We start from the raw sequence: 15,256 nt of genomic DNA, 5'->3' as shown, positions 1-15,256 counted from the left end.
TTTTCTCCCTTTCTGTCACACTCAAGAAAACAGGTGAATAAAAGTGACATGAAGCTGAATCAGTTATGTTCAGGAGTTACAGATGATTTTGAATCTCAAACATTCAATGCAGTGATTTCAGAAGTTTCAGAAAAATACTTTAAAAAAGACTTCTGGCCAGGCACGGTGACTCACGCCTATCAGCACCTTGGGAGGCCGAGGCAGGCAGATCATAAGGTCAGCAGTTTGAGGCCAGCCTGACCAACATGGTGAAACCCCGTCTCTACTAAAAATACAAAAATTAGCTGGGGTGATGGCACGGGCCTGTAATCCAGCTACTCAGGAGGCTGAGGCAGGAGAATCACTTGAACCCAGGAGGTGGAGGTTGCAGTGAGCCAAGATCGCGCCACTGTACTCCAGCCTGGGCGATGGAGCAAGACTCCATCTCAAAATAAATAAATAAATGAATAAAAAAGACTTCTGGCTGGGCATAGTGGTTCATACCTCTAATGAGGTTCATACCTCTTTAACACTTTTGGCGGCTGAGGTGGGAGGATTGCTTGAGCCCAGGAGTTCGAGACCAGCCTGGGCAACATTGGAAGACCTTGTCTCTACAGAAAATTTCAAAAATTAGCTGGGTGTGCTGGCGCACACCTCTCATCCCAGCTACTCAGGAGGCTGAATGGGAGGATCGCTTGAGCCCAGGAGTTCGAGGCTGCCATGAGCCATGATTACACCACTGCACTCCAGCCTAGATGGCAGAGCAAGACCCTGTCTCTGCAGAAAAATTTTAAAAATTAGCCAGACATGGTGGCAAGTGCCTGTAGTCCTCCTAGCTACTCAGGAGGCTGTGTGGAAGAATCGCTTGAGCCCAGAAGTTCAAGGCTGCAGTGAGCTATGATTGTGCCCCACTGCACTCCAGCCTAGGTGACCCTGTCTCTAAAGAAAAAATATATATCTTTTGAGACAGGGTCTCACTCTGTTGCCCAGGCTGTAATGCTGTGGTGCGATCACAGCTCACTGTAGCCTCAGCCTCCTGGGCCCAGGTGATCCTCCAACCTCAGCCTCCTGAGTAGCTGAGAATACAGGCATGCGCCACCTACATGCCTGGCTAATTTTTGTATTTTTTGTAGAGATGGTGTTTTGCACCTGGCTGAAATTTGTTTTAAGTAAAATAAAATTGGAAGCGGTGGCTCATGCCTGTAGTCCCAGCACTTTGGGAGACCTAGGTGGGAGGATTACTTGAGGGCAGGAATTCAAAACCATCCTGGGCAAGATGGCGAGACCCTGTTTCTACTAAAAAAAAAAAAAAAAAAAAAATTAGCTGAGCTTGGTGGTGTGTACCTGTAGTCCCAGCTACTTGGGAGGCTGAGGCAAGAGGATCGCTTGAGCCCAGGAGTTAGAGGCAGCAGTGAGATGTGCTTGTGCCACTGCACTCTAGCTGGGGCAACAGAATGAAACTCTGTCTCTAAAAAATAAATAAAAATAAAGACTTCCATGTCTGTTATCGTTTTCTCTAAATTCAAAATTCAGTGTACTTTTGGAGGCATTACCTCAGGACTAAATGGAATGTAAAGCCAGTCATTCTAAATGGAGATTTGGGCCTAACATGGGAAGACAATTTGGGGAGATAAATAGTAAATCTGCTAGAGAAAAGGTGACTTCTTAACTGACTCCACTCATATTATTTAAAAATATATCTTTCTTCCTATATGGTCATGGTGATAATAAAATGTCTTCTTATTCTATTCCTTTCCCATTCAAATAAATCATCTCTGTTAACCTAACAGGTAGTAGAAATTTCATTTAACTTTTGGTACCGACTCGGGGAGCATTTGTACAAAACTAATGATGAAGTTATTCATGGCATCTTCAAAGCTTACATTCAGAGGCTGCTTCATGCCTTGGCTCGACACTGCCAGCTGGAACCAGACCATGTAAGTTCCCTTCTCTACCTCTTCAAATCTTAATTTCTTCCTCTTGTCAGTGCCAACTTGAAAAGGAACTGAGAAGATAGATAATAAACCTGGCTGGGTACCCTGGCTCTTGTCTGTAGTCCCAGCACTTTGGGAGGCCAAGGTGGATGGATTGCTAGAGGCCAGGAGTTCAAGACCAGCCCGGGCAACATAGAGAGACCCCTGTCTCTACAAAAAGAAATTAAAAAAAAATTAGCTGGGCCTAGTGGCACACGCCTGTAGTCCTAGCTACTCAGGAGGCTGAGGTGGGAGGATTGGCAGGTTTTGTCACTCTACAGCTTATACTGAAGAAGTCAGTACCAGTATAATCTGTTAGGCCTGTTTAGGAAAAAACAAAAACAAACAAACAAAAAACACTCCAGCTAAACCAGTAATTCTTTTCCTAGGAATTTATCTTAAATCTGCAGAAGAAAAAACAGCTATTTTATATACAAAATGTTATCTATAAAAGTAAAAATTATAAACCCATATACAGCAGTATAATAAGAGTTATATGAACTATATAAGAAGAGTTATGATTTAGCAACTTGATGGAGCAATTAAAAGGTAGTGAAATGATGGTATGGTAAGAGAAAAATCAGAATGTAAAATTTTGTACTCTTTTTTTTTTGAGATGGAGTCTTGCTCTGTCGCCCAGGCTGGAGTACAGTGGCGCCATCTCGGCTCACTGCAAACTCTACCTCCCAGGTTCACGCCATTCTCCTGTCTCAGCCTCTTGAGTAGCTGGGACTATAGGTGCCCGCCACCACGCCCGGCTAATTTTTTGTATATTTAGTAGAGACGGAGTTTCACCATGTTAGCCAGGGTGGTCTCAATCTCCTGACCTTGTGATCCACCCACCATGGCCTCCCAAAGTGCTGGGATTACAGGCGTGAGCCACCACGCCCAACCAAAATTTTGACTCTTATTAATAGTAGAAAGTAAGTGGTTAGATGAAAACTAATACAAAAGTGAAATATTTGTGTGTATGATTTTGCCCCACGAACATACACATTTTAAAAATCTTATTTATACTCATTTTATAGTTTAAAAGAATATAGAAATCTATTTGTTTAGAAAAAAATACTAGAAATATTATTAGTTTATTAGAAAACTCTTCAAACATCATGCTTAATCTCTTCAAATTTTGCCACATTTATTTCATCCTGTTGGTTGGTTGAATCCGTCCTTTAATTTAGGACCTGCAGTAAGTTTTATTGCTTACAATTAAATCCCACGTGCTATTCTCTTAATTTTAATGTTAGTATTTTGTTTGAGTCATGGTATTTTGTATCTCCACACAACCTTAGTCATGATCTAGTCTAGTGGTTTTCAGACTGCACCCACCACTCGGAGGCCGAGGTGGGTGGATCACTTGAGGTCAGGAGTTTGAGACCAGCCTGGCCAACATGGCAAAACCCTTTCTCTACTAAAAATAGAAAAATTAGCCGGGCATGGTGCCGGGTGCCTGTAATCCCAGCTACACAGGAGACTGAGGCAGGAGAATCACTTGATCCCAGGAGGTGGAGGTTGCAGTGAGCCAAGATTGTGCTACTGCACTCCAGCCTGGGCAATAGAGCCAGACTCAGTCTCAAAAAAAATAAAATAAAGTGACGACTCCTGTCTTCAGCTACATTTTATTTGGAAGCCTGATTTATAAAGCAGGGCCCCTTTTGTTTAAATGGCTTTGTGCTTAATCCCTTTTTTGCCTTCGCTGAATCTGTGGCACCATTTCCCTTGTGGGTAATTTCTTACATTTGTAAGTGTATAGTGCTTTATAATTTGTATAGTGCTTTATAATGTTAGCCATTATCTCATCTGAGATAGCCATCATATTTCCTCCTCATTTCTTGACCTTAATTTCTTCATCTTAAAGCAAGGAGGTTGAACTAGATTAGCAATTCTCAACAGTACTAAGGGCTTTTCCCAGGTATTTGGGCCCAAGATTCTCATACATGCCTTTAACCATCTTATAATTGCTAACTCTTTGTTTACTTACAGAAGTGTGTCAGAATAGAAAAGATACAGAAGTGTTTGTAATAGGAAACCATGGAATATAAATGATGTTTAAATTTTTTAATGACAAATTTCAAATGCACAGCAAACATGAAATAATGTCATAGAGAACATCTGTATACCTACCACCTAAATTCCACTATTCATATTTTACTATGCTAGTTTTATGTATCTGTCCACCTACGTGAAATTTTTTTTTAAGTTTAAAATTCTGGGCTGGGCATGATGGCTCACATCTGTAATCCCAGCACTTTGGAAGGCCCAGGCGGGAGGATCACTTGAACCTGGGAGTTTGAGACCAGCCTGGACAATATAGTGAGACCTTATCTCTACAGAAAATTTTAAAAATTAATTGAGGCCAGGCGTGTGGCTCATTCCTGTAATCCCAGTACTTTGGGAGGCAAGGCGGGCAGATTGCTTGAGCTCAGGAGTTCGAGACCAGCCTGGGCAACATGGCAAAACCCCAACTCTACAAAAAATATAAAAATTAGGCAGGCGTGGTGGTACATACCTATAGTCCCAGCTGCTCGGGGGCTGAGGTGGGAGGATTGCTTGAGCCTAGGAGGTCAAGGCTGCAGGGAGCCAAGATCAAGTCACTGCACTCCAGCCTGGGCGACAGAGTGAGGCCTTGTCTCAAAAATGAAAATAAAATTATATTTTCTGTGTGAAGTTATTGTGACAGTGGTTGATTTTGGTAGATCTTGAAACATAAATCTTCAGAGGTTTGTTTGGCACTAAAGAGCTGACCTTCTCTAGATAGGCTTATCAGTTAATTTACTACTTCCAGGTCACTTCTCACTCTCACCAAGCCACATTTTTCCAACAACAGAACAAGCTGTAGCTTAGAAATACAAAACACAGCCGGCACGCTGGCTCATGGTGGCTAACACTTTGGGAGGCTGACGTGGGCAGCTTACTTGAGGTCAGGACATCAAGACCAGCCTGGCCAACATGGTGAAACCCTGTCTCTACTAAAAATAGAAAAATTAGCCAGGCGTTGTGGTGTGTCCCTGTAATTCCAGTTACCTGGGAGGCTGAGGCAGGAGAAACACTGGAACCTGGGAGGTGGAGGTTGTAGTGAGCAGAGATCGCACCACTGCACTCCAGACTGGGTGACAGAGTGAGGCGCCGTCTCAAAAAAAATAAAAATAAAATACAAAACACACACACAGACCAAATAGTTTCTCGTGGTAAAGGCAGAGAATAGGTTGTGTTGACTTGGCATACCTCACAGTTTGGGAAACCCTCTATCTAAAATAAAATACCCTCATGATTTAGGCAACTTCTGTTCATTGAAACTTGACTGCTTAATGGTTTTTTTCTTCTTAATTTTATAGAGGTCATTGAAAGCTGCAGTGAGTTTAAAACAAATGTTATCTGATTTGAAATTTTAGGAGGGGGTGCCTGAGGAGACTGATGACTTCGGGGAGTTTCGGATGAGGGTATCAGACCTGGTAAAGGACTTGATTTTCTTGATAGGGTCTATGGAGTGTTTTGCTCAGGTAAGCCTATTTGGAGATTGTTTCCAGTTTTACTGGTCACCTTAATTGTGTTCACTTCTGTGTCTTCTGTGAATGTTCCATCTTATTTCTTCAATCTTAGTGGCTGAATGAGATAATAGATATGCAAGTGCCTAGCACACTGCCTGGCATATAGTAGCTATGTTTATTTAACATTTTACAAGTCAGTTGCAGTTTATGGATGATTTGGTTATGGTTTACTCTCTATGCTTGCAATGATTGCTGTTCCACTTGTACAGCTGGAATAGAAGATCATAGATAAGCATTAAAGCCTCTAGGATACTTATAGGGAATCTGGACCTAGCCAGGAACAATAGGCAAGTGTTTCTACTTTAGTAATTACATACCAACTCCTGGTAACTCTTTTAGTTATTTGGCATTATCTTTGTCCACACTTATGGTTAGATTCCTGTGCAGTTTCATCCCAGAGGTGACTATGCTAGAGTAGAAGATTCATAGTCCAGAGGTTTTCCTGACAATCAGTGAGTAACATTTTACCTTATAAGGTTACAGTCATCGTCATTCCATATCACTTAACATTAGTATAATTTCAGGCAGTTTTCATATTGCTGGATTATACTCTAATGAGCTCTGAAATACTACTTTGGAAGCTTTATCATAGCAATACTGAAGTAACCTAAATTTTTTTTTTTTTTTTTTTTGGTAATTCAGTCATTTGTTGTATATTTGGGAGTCATACAATCTAAAAAATGTTAATAACAGTATAACTGTTTTCATTATATTAAGCAAAGCATGCTTACTGACCCATCTGTGAAGAGCTGGGGATTCTTAGAAAGCCACTTAAATGAGATCCCTGGATCTTAGACAGATGACCTGTGCTCAGATTTCAGCTCTTCTCTCTTTAGCTCTATGGCTTTGAGAAATCTTTTGATCTTCTCAATCCTTTGACTTAATTTACAAATTTATGTAAATTATCAATGCTGTTCAAGATACAGTCTGTGAAACACCACCCCATGAGATGTTTTTTGCCAAAAAAAGTTATATCATTAATTAAAATTAGGAAATGGTATAAATAGTATATTAAAGGCTCTATGAAGTTGTATAACAAGAGAGCTGTTTAATTTTGCCTTCCCTAGCAGTGTCTGTTATTTGACTGTAAAATATTAGTTAGTCACGTTCTGTAGGTGGATATAATCTGGGAAATTCTGGACCAGAACATCTCAGAGTATTCTGCTAGGTGTACCTTTTTTAAAAAAATTAATTCTGCTTGGATACAGTATTGTGATAGGTGCTTCTAAACAGCTGCTTTTTAGGAATTCAGTCAGTACTACCAGTGCTGATGCAGACAAGTAGTTAAAACAATAGAAATGTAAAGCCAATACATATATAGAGGATTTACATTGTATCTCTATTTTAAGTGTGTTTATGTATTTATCAGTTATTATCAGGACCAGGAAAAGACACTCATGTACAGTGTTTTGTTTTTCTCATAGTAGTCGTTTTCTGGGGGCAGATGATAATTTTGATAAACTCTTGGGAGTCTAAATGGGTTTATTTCAAATATTAAAATAGTTATTCCTAGTTAGTAATGATGTAAAAAAAATGAAAATAATATTCTCATCTGGCTTGAGAGATAATTAGATTTAGAAACAAGGAGCAGGATTTACTTTAACTGGATTTTTTGTTTTGTTTGTTTTGGCATTCTGTTTTCCTTTTAATGGATCCATAATCCACCTCTTCTTCTCTAGTTATATTCTACTCTGAAAGAAGGCAACCCACCCTGGGAGGTGACAGAAGCGGTTCTCTTTATCATGGCTGCTATAGCAAAGAGTGTTGATCCGTGAGTGTCTCATAAGTCTTTTGCTGGGAACTCTAAATATCAAGAGGAAGGAAAATTACACTATTTTTTTTCCTTATATGGTATATACCTGAGACTTTTCGAACTTCTTACTTCTGTTGTGCTGTCTAGTCTTCTGACTTCTAGAGTCTAGTCCAGGGTCGCCTGAATTGCTGATACCATGTTTTAACAACATTTCCTAGAGTTGAAATTATTTTATTCTTGATGCTAGGAATAGAATGCTGATTTATTTTTCCAACTGAGGCTCCCTTGTGAAAGTTGGTATGGTAAAGAATTTGTTAGACTGTTTAATTGTTGGTATTTGCTTAAAAGCAATTGAATAGACACTAATTTGGGTTTTCTGCTTTTGTGACCTTGGGTAAGTTATCCTTACAAAATTAATTACATTGTTTTGAGTTTCAGAGAGGCAAGGCCTAGGCACCTTTCCACCTGAAAGAGCCAGATCTAAAGGGCAGTTACCGTTTTTGTTATTGCCATTGAAAAATTTCAGATTAAATCCCAGCACTTTGGGAGGCCGAGGTGGGCGGATCACAAGGTCAGGAGATCGAGACCATGGTGAAACCCCGTCTCTACTAAAAATAGAAAAAATTAGCCGGGCGCAGGGGCGGGCGCCTGTAGTCCCAGCTACTCGGGAGGCTGAGGCAGGAGAATGGCGTGAACCCGGGAGGCGGAGCTTGCAGTGAGCCGAGATTGCACCACTGCACTCCAGCCTGGGCGACAGAGCGAGACTCCGTCTCAAAAAAAAAAAAAAAGAAAAAGAAAAATTTCAGATTATTCAAATTTTACTTCTAATTGCATAGAAATTCTATTTATGGTATGAAGCCCTAGAGACAGAATTTACTTTGTGCCATGAGTATATAAATCGATGTTAATATCTGCCACGCTGAATTGTGACGTGATACCTGCAGTCAAGCTCTATATTCAGTCTTGATTGGAGAGATGGTTAAGGCAGGTATTTATAAAAAGCACAGTGCTTCTTTCTTAGCTGCCTTTCAGGGCCTCGTCAATGGGATATTGTTTCTAATCCAGTAAATATTCAAGGAGGTTGAATAGGTTTATTTTTCTCTATTAAGAAGTCCTGGTCCTTAATTATATACCACACTATTTACTCTTAAACCCATTTTGGTGTCATTTTGAACCTTCTGTGACAAGTCTGAAGCTTATTAAAATCATTAATATTCTAACTAATATGTCTTGGTTTGAAAAATGATGCCTAGATAGTCTTCATTAATTGATTTAGTGTCCCTAGGAAACATAAGGTATAAATGAGAGATTCGATATATTTTTTTGTTTATCTGCATTTCAAGCCAACTGCATGATTATAATTTTTTAGTGCATATAAAAGGACTTAATAGTCTAGCTTATCAGCAGAGGGTGGTCTTGCTCTAATCCAGGATATTATTTACATTTTAAACATCTTTCATTTCTGGATTAAGTTCTGCCACTTTGGGGGCATCCTCCACTCTACTCAAAAGCGTTTAGCCAGTATATTTTGTCGGGGGCAGAGGGAGAAGGAGAGGGAACAGATAAACTCATGGAGCTGTGGAAAGTGTTTGGTTAACTTTAGTTTTCCCTCATGTTCCAAATCGGGGCAACTTAATCTATTCCTGCAGCTTGTTTTGTTGTTCTTTCAGTTAGTGAGCTGGCTACCCATACTTACCTGTTCTTAAAGTTTCCAATATCCAGGTGTAGGAAATCTTTGGAGAATAACAACAAAGAGTGGTCTATCAGAATTATTCATTCATCTGTTTAGCCATTCAGCAATATTTATTGAGTGCCCACTATGTGCCAGGCACTGTTCTAGGTGCTGCAGCTATAGGATGAAATAAAATAGATTCTTTAAAAGAAGACATTCATCCACAGTAAATGTCTGCCTCTCCAGCTTGATGTGTCTTTAGACACTTTACTGGCATTCAGAATATTAAGGAGCAGTATGCTTTTCCTGAAACAATATCTTTCATTTCTATCTTTTCCTCTTTTTTGAGGATTTGAAAATCTTCCATAACAAATACCAAGTACTTTTATTTTAATAGTTATTTAGAAAGAAGCTCTTTAGCAATGCTGTGTGTCATCACAGCCTGTTATTTGGCCAGAATATAACCTCTGAAATCAGTAACTGTGAGTACTTACCACCTATACTCAGGGAGAACAATCCAACACTTGTGGAAGTCCTAGAAGGAGTTGTCCGCCTCCCAGAGACTGTACATACGGCTGTGCGATACACCAGCATTGAATTGGTTGGAGAGATGAGTGAAGTCGTTGATCGAAATCCTCAGTTCCTTGGTATGTGTAATCTCTCTCGTCTGCCACTTCTTAACTTGTCATTTTTCTGATTTTTCTTCTCATCTCTTACTTTTGCTTGAGTTTTCCTTTCTGTTTTTTTAACACGAGAGTGTTTATAGAAACTGAGAGTAAACAATATGTTGTAAGTTAGTGCTTAGTTGATGTAACACTTATAATCTGATCTGGGAGAAAGACCTTTGAAAGATTAGATCTACAGATAGGGAAACACTGAACAGTTTGCTTCTAGTACTCTGTTTAAGCATGAACATTTCTGTCTCTGTTAGTCTTTGGCTTATGCTAATCAGACTCTCTTATAGTTTTAACATACTAGAAGCTACTAAAGGACCAAAGCAAAGGAGGTAATTTTTCACTTGTAATACATGCTTCATTTAAAAACCAAGAATTATTATTCCAAACTAAATAGCTGCAAATTAAAATGAAGACTGTTGTATAGCCTCTGGCTGTCCTTTTTTTTTTTTTTTTTTTTAATTATTATTATTATACTTTAAGTTCTAGGGTACATGTGCATAACGTGCAGGTTTGTTACATATGTATACTTGTGCCATGTTGGTGTGCTGCACCCATCAACTCGTCAGCACCCATCAACTCATCATTTACATCAGGTATAACTCCCAATGCAATCCCTCCCCCCTACGCCCTCCCCATGATAAGCCCCGGTGTGTGATGTTCCCCTTCCCGAGTCCAAGTGATCTCATTGTTCAGTTCCCACCTATGAGTGAGAACATGCGGTGTTTGGTTTGGCTGTCCTTATTGACTTGAAAAAATAACTAAAGATCATAAGTAACAACTTTAGAATTGAAGGTAAAGTTGGAAATCATTTATTGTAACCTCCTCATTTTACAGACAAGGAAACTGAGGCCCAAAGAGACGAAATAACTTATCCAGGGTAATATATATCAAGCCCTGACATTTAAGAGGGATACATTCTGAGAATTTTAGGAATGCCAAAATTTGTGATTAGTATTAAATCATTCAGGTTGATATGTTTCCTATGTATATCTTTATTATTGCCTTTTTACTTGATTTTATTTTACGTATCTGTTTTTAGTGACTGAAACACATGCTTAAAAGAGTGAATGTGTTCTTTGTTTCTATACATTGAGCTGCTTTCTAAGTTCAACGTACTGTTTCTTTTTGTTTGTTTTTGTTTCTTTTTTTGTTTTGAGACGGAGTCTTGCTGTGTTGCCTAGGCTGGAATGCAGTGGCCCGATCTTGGCTCGCTGCAACCTCCACCTCCCAGGTTCAAGTGATTCTCTTGCCTCAGCCTCCCAAGTAGCTGGGATTACAAGTGTGTGCCACCATGCCTGCTAATTTTTGTATTTTTAGTGGTGACAGGGTTTCACTATATTGACCAAGCTGATCTCAAACTCCTGACCACAAGTAATCTGCCCGCCTCAGCCTCCCAAAGTGCTAGGATTACAGGCGTGAGCCACCACACCTGGCCCAGCGTACTATTTCCAAGTGATTTCAAAATGACTGTTTTTTAGTTCTTAGATTTCTGCACTTTATCTGGCTCAACATTTGGCTTTCTTTTCTGAACCATTTTTCCACCAAGGAACAGTAGATTTGTTTGTTTGTTTTAATACTTCAGTTAATGTCCAGAAAGCAGCAAATCTAGGTTGACTTGCAGACTCTTATCAAAAGATTTATCATTCAGTGCCACCTTCCAGTATCTCATTCAGATTTGTGCCTCAGCAGTAGACAAATTGCTCTATGTTCATATTCCGAATAGTCAAAACTACAAATACCCAATTTGGGAGTCACAGAAGTCTACAGTATTAGAGTTGCTTGGGGTAGCTTCTAGATTCTAGGTCTTTTGATTCCTAGACTAAACAGAGTGAGGTTTTGGTTTTGTTTTTTTCTTTTTGGTAAAGGTAGGCAGATTGTGCTGAGTTTGGACATTGTATTGATCATTAGACTAGAAATGGACATAATGGTTTTAAATGGGCTTTAAGACATTATTCTTGGTCAGGCACAGTGGCTCATGCCTGTAATCCCAGCATTTTGGGAGGCTGAGGCGAGAGGATCATCTGAGTTCAGGAGTTCGAGACCAACCTGGCCAACAGGCGAAACCCTGTCTCTACTCAAAATACAAGAAAATTAGCCAGGCTTGGTGGCACATGCCTGTAATCCCAGCTAGTCAGGAGGCTGAGGCAGGGAGAATTGCTTGAACCCAGGAGCGGGAGGTTGCAGTGAGCCAAGACTGCGCCACTGCACTCCAGCCTGGGTGACTGAGCGAGACTCATCTCAAAAAAAAAAAGAAAAAAAAATAGATGTTATTCTTTTGATTCTTTCCACTTTTTCACAGTTTCCTACAAGGTCAATATAAAGTACTCACAATGACCTTTAAAAATATATGGTTTTTTGCTCAGGCGTGGTGGCTCTCAGTGGTAATCCCAGCACTTTGGGAGACTGAGGCAGGCGGATCACTTGAGGCCAGGAGTTTGAGACCAGCCTGGCCAACGTGGTGAAACAATCATCTCTACTAAAAATACAAAAATTAACCGGGCTTGACGCATGCCTGTAGTCCCAGCTACTCAGGAGGCTGAGGCAGGATAATTGCTTGAACCCGCGAGATGGAGGTTGCAGTGAGCTGAGATCGCGCCACTGTACTCCAGCCTGTGGGACAGACTGAGGCTCTGTCCCCAAAAATAATATATGGCTTTTCTAAGGTTTTTTTTCCCTATAGAAAAACATTCTGATTTTTTATAAAAGAAGGTAAAAAGATGAGTAGAATTAGCTCTATAGAAATTCAACTTTATAATAAACTTTCTTGGAACACTTATATTTGGCAAAATTAAAACATAGTGAATTAATTCATCTAGAAGTGCTAAAGATTCATCTGCCTATTTTTAAGGCCTTTTGTAACTAGAAAGAAGCAAGTATAAAAGTTTCAGCTTTAGACAGCTATCCTTGTCCTGATTCATATAGACTGTTTTACCAAGTAATTCATCTCTCGGTATAATTGTAACTCCCTGAGCTTTGCATTCTTTCTTACATCACCATATTCTTAATACCTGGATTGCCATATATGCTCTTAAGTCAGTGGTTTACAAACTGCTCTGTGAATCCCTGGGAGTTATGTTGACTGCCATGAGGGAAGAAATGGAAGACGAAATAGCTGGGGCTCAGGGCCTGTTGATAATATGTAAGTGAGATCAGCTCCATTTTTATGTGTTTTATTTATTGTGGTTCTGAACACATTTCACTTTTTAAAAGGGTTCTTTTGCTTTGAAAAAAGAAAAGCAAGTATACCTCTGTTCTAACAAACTAGAAGTTTTCCTTTAGTTTCAGATATGTAATCTCTACTTGGCTTTTCTTCTTAGACCCTGTGTTGGGCTATTTGATGAAAGGCCTGTGTGAAAAGCCCCTGGCTTCTGCTGCAGCCAAAGCCATTCATAACATTTGCTCTGTCTGCCGAGATCACATGGCTCAGCACTTTAATGGACTCCTGGAGATTGCCCGTTCCCTTGATTCCTTCCTGTTGTCTCCAGAAGCTGCTGTGGGCTTGCTAAAAGGTATTTACTTGATGTTAACCACTAATAGTCACCTCAAAGCCACTACTTGGGGTAATCTTACATCTGTCATATTCCAATTTTTTCAGTTGCAATGGGCTTAGTGATAAGAATTTATGAGATGGGGAAGGTGGCTTTTCCACTAGAGGGGATAGTGTTGACTATATGTACATGCATTCTTTTCTTGGACTATCTTAAGGCAATATGATTAATTAATACTACTTGTAGTATGTATAGCACAGACCTAGATTTGGGTAGAGACAACATATTCAAACTAAACATGGCTGCTTTTTAAGTTGGAAGAATAAAAAGGGAGACCAAAGAGGTATTGCCATACCAAAGAGGTAAGTGGGAGTTGAAAGGTAGTATACATGGATCAGTGCCATGAGTAGAAGTCAGGGGTGCTGGTCTCTTAGCAGCCTTTAACCATTACTGATCAGCTCAGTGATTCTCTATCCAGAGCAGCCATTGTGATAAGGCTCAGACTTAATAGAAGAAATAGAGCTATTAAGGCTAGGGGAAAAGACTTAGACCAGCCTTTAAGCATGGTGGCTATTTTTAAATATTTGGAAGATGGTCTTATAAAAGAAGGATCATATTTATTTTATGAGTAGTCACTTGTCAGCCATTTATACGGAAGCATATACTGGCTCTAGGAAGAAAACACTTTCTAACCATACTTTCCGAACACAGATTGGAGTGCCTTGTAAGGTAATGAAATTCTTATCACTGGTAAATTAGAGAGGATTGAGGTATATTAAAGGATTGGGTAAAATAACCTGTGTAGTATCTTCTAAGCCTCTGTGACTTGTTAAACAATTAGCCTTGGCAAGATTAGATGGCCTTATTTGTGAATTCTGTCCTTTGTCATTCATATGACCAGATTCCTTACCAGCTAGTGTGACTGTGCTTTTTTATATCAGATTTTCTTTTTGTGCCTTGGGTTTTTGTTGTTTCCCTTCATAGGCACAGGTAAATCAGCGTCAAATATTCTTGTCATTTTCTAGTGGAATTTAACCTTGATATTGAAGTGATGTCTTACCTATAGTGCAACGTGGCCTCCCAAATTTCAGTGGTATCTAATAGATGTAGAAAATGGTTTTCAATTTTATTTATTTATTTATTTATTTATTTTAGAGACAGGGTCTTGCTTGTTGCCAGGCTGGGATGCAGTAGCAGATCATAGCTCACTATAACTTTGAACCCCTAGACTCAAGTGATCCTCCTGTCTCAGCTTCCCAAGTGGCAAGGACTACAGGTGCACACCACTATGCTCAGCTAATCTTTTAAATTTTTAATAGAGACAGGGTCTTGCTATATAGCCCAGGCTGGTCTTGAACTCCTGGCTTCAAGTGATCCTCCCGCCTTGACCCCACAAAGTGCTGAGATACCAGGCATGAGCCACCATGCCTGGCAACTTTTTAAAGTAACATACTTTTCTATAGGAATTAATTAAAAGGAAAATCATGCTGAAATTAGGCTTTTCCCTCCTAGTTTTAAAGAAAAGTCGTGGAGCTTGCAGTGAGCCAAGATCATGCCACTGCACTCCAGCCTGGGCAACAGAGCAAGACTCCATCTCAAAAAAAAAAAAAAAAAAGTCTAACTCATTTATGGCTTATAGAAGGCCAGGAAGATTCACTCTGGGTTTTTTTATTCAAATTTGAAGGTAGAGGGATAAATTACTGTTCTGTTGAATGAAACTTAGGGGGAAAAAAAATTATATTCAAGGTGTCTCTTGACCTAGAAGGGACCTAGGCTACAATATGTAATCCTTTGGATTTGGGGAAGGTGTTTCAGCAGTTGGTTGGGATAGAATGGGGATTGCAGCAAGAGGGAGGCTGAGTGGGAAGGGTCTGGACCTTCTGTCTCCACTTGAACCTAACTGCCTCTGTTGTTTTTTGTTTTAGGTAGTTCTAAGTCAAGATTTATTTAGGAGGGAAAAAGAAGGGGGCAGGAGGCTTTTGTAACTTTTTTTTTTAAAAAAAGAAAGGCAAATTTAACTGTTACTTCGCTGTTCAAGTCACTTATTTCATAAAGAAACTGAAGCCCAGAGAAAATGTCTCTTACAACCTCACAGAGAGTGTTATGGTGTAAGAGTGAAATCTCTAATTTCAGCCCATTCTTCTAAAAGCATTATGTCAGAATTTC

At 39.6% G+C, this 15,256-nt stretch overlaps 1 protein-coding gene across 2 annotated transcripts in view; it reads left to right on the top strand.

The window, feature by feature from the left end:
• TNPO3 (transportin 3) overlaps positions 1 to 15,256 on the top strand; it is a 100,355-nt gene that overhangs the window by 55,372 nt on the left and 29,727 nt on the right. For both annotated transcript variants that reach the window (XM_005550732.5, XM_065542540.2), the window contains exons 8-12: positions 1,770 to 1,916; positions 5,345 to 5,452; positions 7,180 to 7,271; positions 9,433 to 9,572; positions 12,920 to 13,111. In XM_005550732.5, coding sequence (XP_005550789.1) covers positions 1,770 to 1,916; positions 5,345 to 5,452; positions 7,180 to 7,271; positions 9,433 to 9,572; positions 12,920 to 13,111 — 679 coding nt within the window. The remainder of the gene's footprint in view (positions 1 to 1,769; positions 1,917 to 5,344; positions 5,453 to 7,179; positions 7,272 to 9,432; positions 9,573 to 12,919; positions 13,112 to 15,256) is intronic.

This window comes from Macaca fascicularis, chromosome 3, assembly GCF_037993035.2.
Source record: "Macaca fascicularis isolate 582-1 chromosome 3, T2T-MFA8v1.1".
NCBI classification, from domain to species: Eukaryota; Metazoa; Chordata; class Mammalia; order Primates; family Cercopithecidae; genus Macaca; species Macaca fascicularis.
Note: the sequence above shows the minus strand (reverse complement) of the source record. Positions and strands in the feature narration are given on the sequence as shown.